This window comes from Callithrix jacchus, chromosome 6 (genome assembly GCF_049354715.1).
Source record: "Callithrix jacchus isolate 240 chromosome 6, calJac240_pri, whole genome shotgun sequence".
In the NCBI taxonomy this organism is placed as follows: Eukaryota; Metazoa; Chordata; class Mammalia; order Primates; family Cebidae; genus Callithrix; species Callithrix jacchus.
Genome location: NC_133507.1, coordinates 120,725,040 through 120,736,276, shown reverse-complemented (window position 1 = coordinate 120,736,276; position 11,237 = coordinate 120,725,040). Strand labels below are relative to the sequence as shown.

Sequence of the window (11,237 nt, the reverse complement as noted above, 5' to 3'; positions counted from 1 at the left end):
ATTTTTTTTCAGTTTCTTAGAATAACATCCAGTTCTAGTCAGCATGTTTAATGTGCTTCTCAATGATGTTCTAGCACAATAAATTTTTGTATCTCGTGCATGTGTACATATGGTAAAAATTTCTTCAAGTTCTAGCCATGTGGGGGAGGAATATTGCGGTCGCTTTGTTAATGCAGTGTTTGTGTTGGAGCGGTTAGGGCCCCGCGCTTTAACTCTCAGCACTGGGCGTAATGAGACGGCTTTGATGGTGGTGTAAGAGTCTAGTGGGATGGTCACAGCTTCACACTTCAAAGCCGAGCATATGGGATGAATACTGGTTAGCTTTGTACTCTTTGGGGATGGTTAGGAGACAATTCTTAACAGCTCTGTTTAATGAAGACATTGGAAAAGAAATGTTCTATCTTTAAAATAATTTTGAATTGCAAAGAGAGAAATTTCCACCACCCCCCTTTCATAGACTAAACTAAGAATAATTTTTCCTAGTCTGCACTTAATTAGAGGCAGTGCTGCATCGCACTGCTATACTGTATTTTCAAATGCCACTCTTTTTATACATACTGTAGCAAGATTAATCAGCCAGTTTTAGTTTATGTGCATGAGTTTAGGCAAAAACTTTTAGGGCTATCTATCTTATCATCTGAAATTTTTATGACTTCTGGTAGAGAATTTTACCACCTTCTCATTAAAAAATATGTAAGTAAAAATCAACTAAATAAAAAAACTTGGCTGTATTAAGAGCTATACTAAAACTAGAGGATGGTTGTAAGATTTGAAGTCTAGCACCCAGTTTAATTTTTAGATTTTGTGCTTTTTTTTTTTCTACTTGATTTGAGTCTCAGGTGATAGGGGTTGGAAAATGCTCTTTTGACTAGTTTGTGCTTAGGGAAAGGTTTGATATTCTTTTGAGTATCATTTGAATCCAGGTTTAAGAATAATAATGAACCATGCATTTATGTAGTAGGTTACAGAAAAGGTAATTTAACTTTTCCTAGAGGAAAGAGAGTGACAGGCTTGAGGTCTTTTTTCTAAGTTGTGCATTTTGGCTGGCATCAAAAATATAACAAAATGAATGAATTACATTTCTTGAGCTGCTGAAATGCAGTTCTGTTCAACAATTCAATTTCAAGTCCATTTATATCAGTAGTCCTAAATTGCTCCTGAAAGAAAGAAAAGCAGAAGGGAAAAGAATGATATTAAATACCACTGTAGACAGGTACATTTAATTAAGCAGATTCTTAAGTCCTGTATTCATGTACTACTTTTACTGTTGTATATTCTTTTTTTTTTTTTGAGACGGAGTGTCGCTCTTGTGACCCAGGCTGGAGTGCAATGGCGCGATCTCGGCTCACCGCAACCTCCGCCTCCTGGGTTCAGGCAATTCTCCTGCCTCAGCCTCCCGAGTAGCTGTCCCTGTTGTATATTCTTAATAAAATACTACATTTCAGCCACAATTATGTCTGTTATAGGCCTAGAAAAGATATTTGTGTTACAAATATGAAGCTTAAACTTCTCATTGCATTGAGAAACATTTATTTGCGTCGATTCTCCGGCAAATGGAAATCTAATCAAACTCACAGAAGTCTCTAAAGTTATGACTGAAAAGAAAGTGGTAGATATTCATCTATAGAAATGACTAAAAATTATTTTTTAGCAAATAAGATCAGCCAAACATGAAGGTTAAAAAAAAATATTCTAAAAAGCATTTCAGTATTTCCTTAAATCAGCCTTTTAAGAATATGACCAGAGAAATGGAAAGGGCAGAACCACTGACAATAGTGGTGGGAAAAGCTTCTTAAAATGAAAAAAAAAAAATCTAAAAAAAAATTGGCCTTTTAATAAGGAGTGATTTTTGGAAGCTGTAGTTTTGTTTGCCTCTTTCGACATTGCATTATACTCTTTCTGAACAGGTGATTCAGATATATGCCCTGTCTAACAAAGCTGATTAGCGTGGATATCCCACAGGTACATGTAGTTTTGACTGCTGTGGATATGACCACTATTCTAAGGACAGAGCATAAAACGTTAACACAACTGTGGAAAACTGATCCCATGGTTTTTTACTAGGAATACAGTATGTTCTCCCTGGTGTTGAACTCTGTTCTCATTTTGTTAGCAGAGTGACTCCTTACTCCCATTTGTCACTTTAGAATGGACACTGATATTCCAGGTTTGCAGCACCAGCGTCAGCAAAGTGCTTAGGAAGCAGAGTCAGTTCATTCAATTTAATAAACCTTTATTGAGTAACTAGAAGGCACTGCCTTTTGGGATTTTGAAACCCAGAATGGAAAACAAAGCAAAAGCTTAAGATTAACTATTTGATACAAGTCTATTAGATTTGATGCTATCAATAAAAGCAAACACAGGCTGTAAAATATTCTAACACAAGAAGGGTAGAAATGAATTCCGGGGGAGGGAGGGCACAAATATGAAGCTGGGGTTAATTCAGGAGTTTGGGTTTCTTAGGACTCATTCACAAGGCTACAAGTCCCTGCTTTGGAAATGTTTGGTTCCACTGTAGAGGGAAGTGGAACAAGCAGCTAAGAGAGCTACAGTGAGCAGTGGCTTTACAGCAAATCTGCACAAAACTATTGCTTTAAATGATAATGCCACTTACTTGAAAACTGGTGAGACATTTTCCGCAGACTTGAGCTTGAAGTATTCAGAATTATTATCTTCTTTAAGAGGTCTATTGGATTTGCTTGATGTGCACATTTGAAGTTACAGAGGAGGATTTTTATGCAGATTAATTGAGAAAACCAAAATATAAAATTAAAACTAGCTCTTTTGAATATACAATTTATATCACAAATAAATTAGCTTGGTAGTAAGTAATTCTCTGACTAAATATGAGACATTTCTTTGAAACACAGGCTGTCTAAATTTGTTTTCCAACAAAACTACAAATACCTACTTACTATAGGCCCTTGGGCTGCAGTCCTTAGAAACACTAATGTTTCCTTGAGTATGAAAAAGGTGTTGTACTATCTTTTTTACTAAATATTATTTTGGTCTTGGTTGTCTCTTCTTTGTAATGAGAATAATATTTAATTTTCTTGCTTCATTAGAGAACAAAAATCAAGCTTGATTTCTTCCATGATGAATTTGTGTAGCTGACGTAATGGTAGAGGAGTTGTTAAAATATAGGGGCATTACTAGTAAGTAGGAACATGCCAGTCTAGGAGGGTACTCAGAACTCAGAATTCAAAACAGTGGCTTAGTCTTGCAAAAGGGAAAGAAGCTAGTATTTATTGAGTTATACTCTGTACCAGGCACTCACTGAGCTACGTGGTTTTCTTAATTTATCCAATCTCTATCCATCCTATGGGGTAGTTTCTTTATTCTTTTTTTGCCTTTGCTTTCTGTTATTTTTTCTCTGCATGCATCTCCTTTGTTTTGTTTTGTTTTTACAAAATAATTTTAAGGCAAATTCCGAAGATCATGTCACTTCACCCCTCCATAATTAACATACATCTTTAAGCAGTTCGAATATTTTCTTACACAGCTATAATGCCATTATCACACCCAACAAAATGATAATTTGATGATACCATCTAACACCCAGTGTATAATCCAGGCAAATATATCTTTATAGGGGCCTGTTTGAATCTAGATTTAACATGGCTCACACATCATACTGATTGTTGTATCTCTGAGTCTCTATTGATCTTGACCAGTCTCCCTGTCCCCCACAATCCCATTTTTTCCCTGCCATTTACTTGTTGCAGAATCTGGGTCAGTTATCCTATAGAATTTCCACATTCTGGACCCGTTTGCTTCCTTATGGTGTCATTTAATTTGTATCTTTATCGCTCACATTTCCTATAAACTCTGTTAGCTCTGGAGGTCTGATTAGTCTGAAGTTTAGTTTTTTGGCAGGAATTCTTCAAAGGTAGGCTGTGTGCGTCTCACTGCATCACACCAGGAGGCTGCAGTGCCTTGGTGTCTCACTTCTGGTGATGCAAACACCAACTGCCTTTGTCTGACATTGTGACATTCCTAACTGACTTTTTGGGAGCATTTCATCCATTCAGAATCTTTGCCTAAGTTAATCATATTTTTAGGTGTTGCAAAATTATGATTTTCTAATTCTGTCATCACTTACACATTTATTAGTTGGATTTTTTTCTATTTTTTTTTCTCATCAGTTTGGACAGTCTGGCTACCCTCAAATACTGTTCATGCAGGAAGGGCAGGATAAATGCTTATTATTATTATCTTTTTTTGAGACAGAGTCTTGCTCTGTCACCCAGGCTGGACTGTAGTGGCACAATGTCGGCTCACTGCAACCTCCACCTCCTGCGTTCAAATGATTCTCCTGCCACAGCCTCCCAAGTAGCTGCGATTATAGGTGTGTGCCACCACGCCCAGGTAATTTTTGTATTTTTAGTAGAAAGGGGATTTCACCATGTTGGCCAGGCTGGTCTTGAACTCTTGACCTCAAGTGATCCACCTGCCTCAGCCTCCCAAAGTGCTGGTATAACAGGCATGAGCCACTGCACACAACCTAATTCTTTTTTTTTTTTTTTTTGACTGAAGTTTCTAGAGAAGAAATTGGTGATTTAAAGAAAGGTTTTTTTTTTTTTCTTTTTCATTTTACAGATAGAGAGGTTGAGACTCAGAGATGTAAATTGTTCAAGATCCCAAATAGCTGTTAAGGAGCAGAAATGCTATTCAATCCTATGCTTTCTGGCCTTAAAGGCATACATCGTTTCCACTAAATTAAAATGCACCCCTGCCCTTGAATCTCCAATTGCAGGCAGCTGGGGGTTGCTACCACAAATATCTCTTAATGCTTTGCCCTTTAGGAACCAGATTAAAGACTCTCCTTTATAGGCATTCTGCCTATATAAACTTAGACAATGCTCCAGAACTGTAGCTCCAAAGGGAGATGCTGGCCTGGGTAGGCAAAGAGCTAGGCAAGGCCAGGAAACATGTCATAGCGTTGAGTAGGACAGGCTTTTAGGCATCACAGTTTGTGCTTTTAGGCTACTGTAGCAGCCAAAGTGTGAGTTACGGTAAGTTATGGCTGGAGCACATATATGTGACCAGAACAATTTGGAGAGCTGTTAGAATATTAGTTCTAACCTTTCCTAAATATTCTCCCATTTCTCATGCTGCCTTCTCGACCATTGCAGATTTGAAGGGAGAATTTAGCTCACTGCCTGTGTTAGTCCATTTTGCATTGCTGTGAATGAATACTTGAGACCAGGTAATCTATAAAGAAAAGAGGTTTATTTGGCTCACAGTTCTGCAGGCTGTACAAGCATGACACCAGCATCTATGAGACTTCTGGTAAAGCTACAGGAAGCTTTTACATAGCAGTAAGGCAAAGGGAGAACAGATGTGTCACATGGTGAGAGAGGGAGCAAGAGAGATGCTGGCTTCTTAAACAACCAGCTCTTGTGAAGTAAGAACTCACTCATTACTGTGGAAGGGCACCAAGCCACTCAAGAAGGATCTGCCGCTGTGACTTAAACTCCTCCCATCAGGCCCCACCTCCAACACTGGGGATCCCATTTCAACATGAGATTCGGAAGGAACAAACATCCCAACTGTATCACTACCTAAACATTATTTTGTAATTCCTAAACTTCAGTTGACTGTATCCCTGGCATCTAGCCCCGCCCCAGCCCAGGAGCTGTGTCCCTTTAGTACTGGCTTTCTTTGATCACTCTGACTTGAAGGCATTGCATTTTTTACAAATTAAAGGTTGTGGCAACCCTGCATCAAGTGAGTCCATTGGTACCATGTTTCCAACAGCATGTGTTCACTTCGTGTCTCTGTCACATTTTGGTAATTTTTGCAATATTGCAAACCTTTTTATTGCTGTATCTTTTTTTTTTTTTTGGAGACAGGTTTTTGCTGTGTCACCTAGGCTAGTGGCATGATGATGACTCATTGCAGCCTTGACCTCCCAGGCTGAAGCGATCCTCTCATGTCAGCCTCCCAAGTAGCTGGCACCATGAGTGTGTGCCACCATGTCGGGCTAATTTTTGTATTTCTTGTAAAGACAGGGCTTCACCATGTTGCCCAGGCTGGTCTCTAATGCCTGAGCTCAGGCAATCTGCCTGCCTCAGTCTCCCAAAGTGCTGGGATTACAGGGATGAGACACTGTGCCCAGCCACTATTATCTCTCTTATTTTGATCTGCAATCAGTCATCTTTGAGGTTTGAGGTGCCACGAACCACAACCATATGGGACAGAGAACTTAAAACTGATAAATGTTGTGTGTTCTAACTGCTCCATCGACTGGCTGTTCCCCCATTTCTCTTCCTTTCCTTGGGTCTCCCTATTTACTGAGACACAATAATATTGAAATTAGGGCAATCAATAACCCAGCAATGGCCTTTAAGTGTTCAAGTGAAAGGAAGCGTCTCAGATCTTTTATTTTAAATAAAAAGCTAGAAATGATTAAACTTAGTGGAGAAGGCATGTTGAAAGCTGAGATAGTCAATAGCTAGGCCTCTTGTGCCAGTTAGCCAAGTTGTGGTGCAAAGGATAAGTTCTTGAAGGAAAATAAAAGTGCTACTACAGTAAACACATGAATGATAAGAAAGCAACACAGCTTTACTGCTGATATGAAGAAAGTTTTAGTGGTCTGGATCAAAGATCAAACCAGCCACAACATTCCCTTAAGCCAAAGCCTAATCCAAAGAAAGGCTCTAACTCTTCCTCTATTCTGTGAAGGATGAGAGAGCTGATGAAGCTACAGAAGAAAAGTTGGTTCATGAAGTTGAAGGAAAGAAGCTCTCTCCATGACATAAAAGTGAAAGGTAAAGCAGCAAGTGCTGATGTAGAAGCTGCAGCAAGTTATCCAGGAGCCTGGCATCTGTAGCTAAGGATGAAGGTGGGCTGGCTGCAGTGGTTCATGCCTGTCATCCCAGCACTTTGGAAGACCAAGATGGGAGGATTGCTTGAGCCCAGGAGTTCAAGACCAGCCTGGGCAACATAGTGAGACTCTGTCTCTACAAAAAATTTTTTTAAAAAGGATGAAGGTGGCTGCACTACACAGATTTTCAGTGTTGATGAAACAGCATTCTGTTGGAAGAAGAGGCCATCTAGGACTTTCATAGCTAGAGAGAAGTCAATGCCTGACTTCAAAGAACAGGCTGATTCTCTTGTTAGGGGCTAATGCAACTGATGACTTTAAGTTGAAGCCAATCCTTATTTACCTTTCTGAAAATCCAGTGGTCTTTAGAAATTAACCCTAACTCTGCCTGTGCTCTATAAATGCAACAACAAATCCTGGATGACAGCACATCTGTTTACAGCATGGTTCACTGGATATCTTAAGCCCACTGTTGATACCTACTGCTCAGAAAAAAACATTCCTTTCAAAATATTCCTGCCCATTGACAATGCACCTTGTCACCCAAGAGCTCTGATGGAGATGTACAAGGAGATTAATGTTGTTTTCATGCCCGCTAACACAACATCCATTCTGCAGCCCATGGATCAAGGAGTGATTTGGACTTTCACATCTTATTATTTAGGAAATGCATTTTGTAAGGCTATAGCTGCCATAGATAATGATTCCTCTGATGGATCTGGAAAAAGTAAATTGAAAACCTTGTGGAAAGGATTTACCATTCTAGATGCCATTAAGAACATTCCTGATTCTTGGGAGGAAGTCAAAGTATCAACATTAACAGGAGTTTGGAAGAAGTTGATTCCAACCCTCCTGGGTGACTCTAAGAAGCTTAAGACTTTAGTGGAGGAAGTCACTGCAGATGCAGTAGAAATAGTAAGAAAACTAAAATTAGAAGTGAAATCTGAAGATGTGACTGAATTGCTAAAATCTCCTGATAAAACTTGAATGGGGCTTAGTATGGTGGCTCACACCTGTAATCCCAGCACTTTAGGAAGCTGCAGCTGGTGGATCACTTGAGAGATCAGGAGTTCAAGACCAACCTGGCCAACATAGTGAAACCCCATCTCTGCTAAAAATACAAAAATTAGCCAGGAGTGGTGGCACACACCTGTTATCCCAGTTAGTTGAGAGGCTGAGGCACGAGAATCACTTGAACCCAGGAGGCAGAGGTTGCAGTGAGCCAAGATTATGCCAGTGCACTCCAGCCTGGGTGACAGAGCAAGACTGTCTCCAAAACAAACAAACTAAAAACATACTCACAAACAAACAAAAACAAACGAACAAACAAAAAACCCCACAACTAGAATGGATGAGGAGTTGCTTCTTATGGATGAAGCAATGAAAGGAGTTTCTTGATATAGAATCTACTCTGGTGATGATACTATGGACATTGTTGAAATGACAATACAAGATTTGGAATGTGACATAAACTGAATTCATGAAGCAGAATCAGGGTTTGAGAGTATTGTTTCCAATATTGAAAGAAGTTTTACTGTGGGTAAATACTATCAAATGGCATCACAGGCTATGGAGAAATTTTCATGAAAGGAAGAGCCAACTGATGCAGTAAACTGCACTGTGGTGTTATTTTAATGAATTACCACAGCCACTCCAACCTTCAGCAGCCATCAGCCCGATCAGTCAGCAGCCATCAAGATCAAGACAAGAATGTCTGCTAGCAAAAAGATGACAACTTGCTGAAGCCTTAGCATTTTTTAGCAATAAAGTTTTTGGGTTTTCTTGAGACAGGGTCTAGCTCTGTTATCCAGGCTGGAGTACAGTGGCATGATCTCAGCTCATTGCAGCCTTGACCTTCCAGGCTTTAGTGATCCTCTCACCTCAGCCTCCTGAGTAGCTGGGACTATAGGCATATGCCACCACATCCAGCTACTTTGGTTTATTTTTTGTAGAGATGGTATCTCACTATGCTGCCTAGGCTGATCTCAAACTCCTAGTCTCAAGCAATCCTCCCTCCTCAGCCTCCCTAAGTATTAGGATTACAGGTGTGAGCCACTGCACCTGGCCAATAACGTGTTTTTAAACTAAGGTATATGTGTTGGTCTCTGCAGACATAATGCTATTACACATTCAATAGATTACAGTATAATATAAACATAACTTTTGTATGCATTGGGAAACCAAAAACTTTGTGCGACTTGCTTTATTGTGATATTTGCATCATTGTTGTGGTCTGGAATCAAATCTGCAATATCTCCGAGGTGTGTTTGTATCTTAAAGTAGTGTTAATGAAGCAGAGATCACTTAGGGTTAAAACAAACTTAGGAGATTTTCTTGGCTTTATGTGTCTACAATGCCAGTGACTTCTCATGCTGGAGTTCCTACCTGACTCAGAGAAAGAACATTTTCCAGGTTGGGTGTGGTGGCTCACACCTGTAATCCCAGCAGTTTGGGAGGCTGAGGCAGGCAGATCACTTGAAGTCATAAGTTTGAGACCACTCTGGCCAATATAGTGAAATTCTGTCTGCTTAAAAATATAAAAATTAACCAGGTGTGGTGGCAGGTTTCTGTAATCCCAGCTACTTGGGAGGCTGAGGCAGGAGAATCCTTTGAACCTGGGAGGGCGAGGTTGTAGTGAGCCAAGATCATGCCACTGCACTCCAGCCTGGGTCACAGCATGAAACTCCATTTCAAAAAAATTAAAAAAACCCCAAACCAAAACATTTCCCAAGACTTTTTACACTCCAGTGGTACCAAATCTTTTTTTAGTGTCTTCCATATTTCACTTCTTCTATTAACATGGCAGCCTGCATTAGAATTAAGCAAACAATAAACCCTGAAATTGCAGTTGGGAAGGTCTCCTATGCTTATTGTAGCCAGAGGTATCATCGCAGCCCTGATTGATGATCTACGATATGGAACAAATAAAGAAGGGTTCCACTTCTGCCATCCCAGGCCAGCACCAAAATTCCCTAAGCACCTACATTTTGTGTATCAGACAAAAATGTATGCCATCTCTATGCTTGCTTACAGGGGACTATAATTAGCTCCTTGAAAACAAGCAGAGGTCCTGTGAAGATGTAATCTAGAAAAGCCCAGCAATTCTGTATTTTGCCTTGAGAAGATAAAATCGGATCCAGAGAATCCAGATATGAAGAGTGGCAGAGGAAGATGAAAAAATGTTCTGTCATTTAAGGTGATCTCCAATTGTGTTTAAGTATTAGGCTTCCTTATAGAGCATCTGGCCCAGAGCTGTCCAATAGAACTTTCTATGGCGATGGGGATGTTCTTTATCTGTGCTGTCCAGTATGGAGACCACTAACCATGTGTGGTTGTTAAGTACTTGAAATGTGACTAGTGCAACTAAAAAACTTAATTTTTCTTTTTATTTTTTTTAGTTTTTGTAGAGATAGGGGGTCTCATTATGCTGCCCAGGCTGTTCTTGAACTCCTGGCGTCAAGCTATCCTCCTATCTCAGCCTCCCAAAGTACTGGACTTATAGGCGTGAGTCACTGCACCTGGCCCATTTTATTTAATTTTAACCAATTAAAACTTTAGTTCTAAAGATAAATCCTAATTAAAGTTTTAATTGATTAGAATTAAATTTTAATAGCACACATAGCTAAAAGTTACTATATTAGACAATGTGGTTACCGGCCCTTGACCCTTTAACTTTTTATACCTTCTAACAATATTTACAAGTTGGGGCTATTATAAAATTGTTCAAAAATTGAAGGCACCAATTTCATTAATCTTAGAGATAAATTTCCTCTGTAAAATTAGATTTGTAATGGGTTAGCAATTCAAGCCTCCGGCTGGGCATGGTGGCTGACACCTGCAATCCCAACACTTTGGGAGGCTGAGGTGGGCAGATGATCTGAGGTCAGAAGTTTGAGATCAGCCTGGCCAACATAGTGAAACCCCATCTCTACTAAAAATACAAAAATTAGCTGGGCGTGGTGATGGGTGCCTGTAATCCCAGCTGCTCCGGAGGCTGAGGCAGGAGAATTGCTCGAATCCAGGAGGTGGAGGCTGTGGTGAGCCAAGATCGCACAATTGCACTCCAGCCTTGGCAACAAGAGTGAAACTCCATCTCAAAAAGAAAAAAAGAAAAAGGAATTTAAGCCTCCTTGTATCAAGGCAAGCTTTTATTGTGAGACTAACTCACAATAAAATTTTTAAAATTTGTATAAATCGTGTGCTTTAGTGGTGATGGTTGCACAACGGTGCGCAAGTTCATGCCCCTGGACTGTACATGTAGAAACGGCTAAAATGATGAGTTCTTTGTTAAATGTGTTTTACCACAGCCAAAAAATTATATGCTTTGGTTTTAAATTTGGCTTGATTGTGATTGACTGGTTAAAATTCCCTCTGCCACAGGCCCTGCTGAGGATCTGGTACTGCATGT

At 39.7% G+C, this 11,237-nt stretch overlaps 1 protein-coding gene across 1 annotated transcript in view; it reads left to right on the top strand.

Annotated features, from left to right (window-relative positions):
• The window catches only part of FTCDNL1 (formiminotransferase cyclodeaminase N-terminal like), a 68,733-nt gene that overhangs the window by 20,623 nt on the left and 36,873 nt on the right, over positions 1-11,237 (top strand). The window contains 1 exon segment of the mRNA XM_078329137.1: positions 11,210-11,237. Coding sequence (XP_078185263.1) covers positions 11,210-11,237 — 28 coding nt within the window.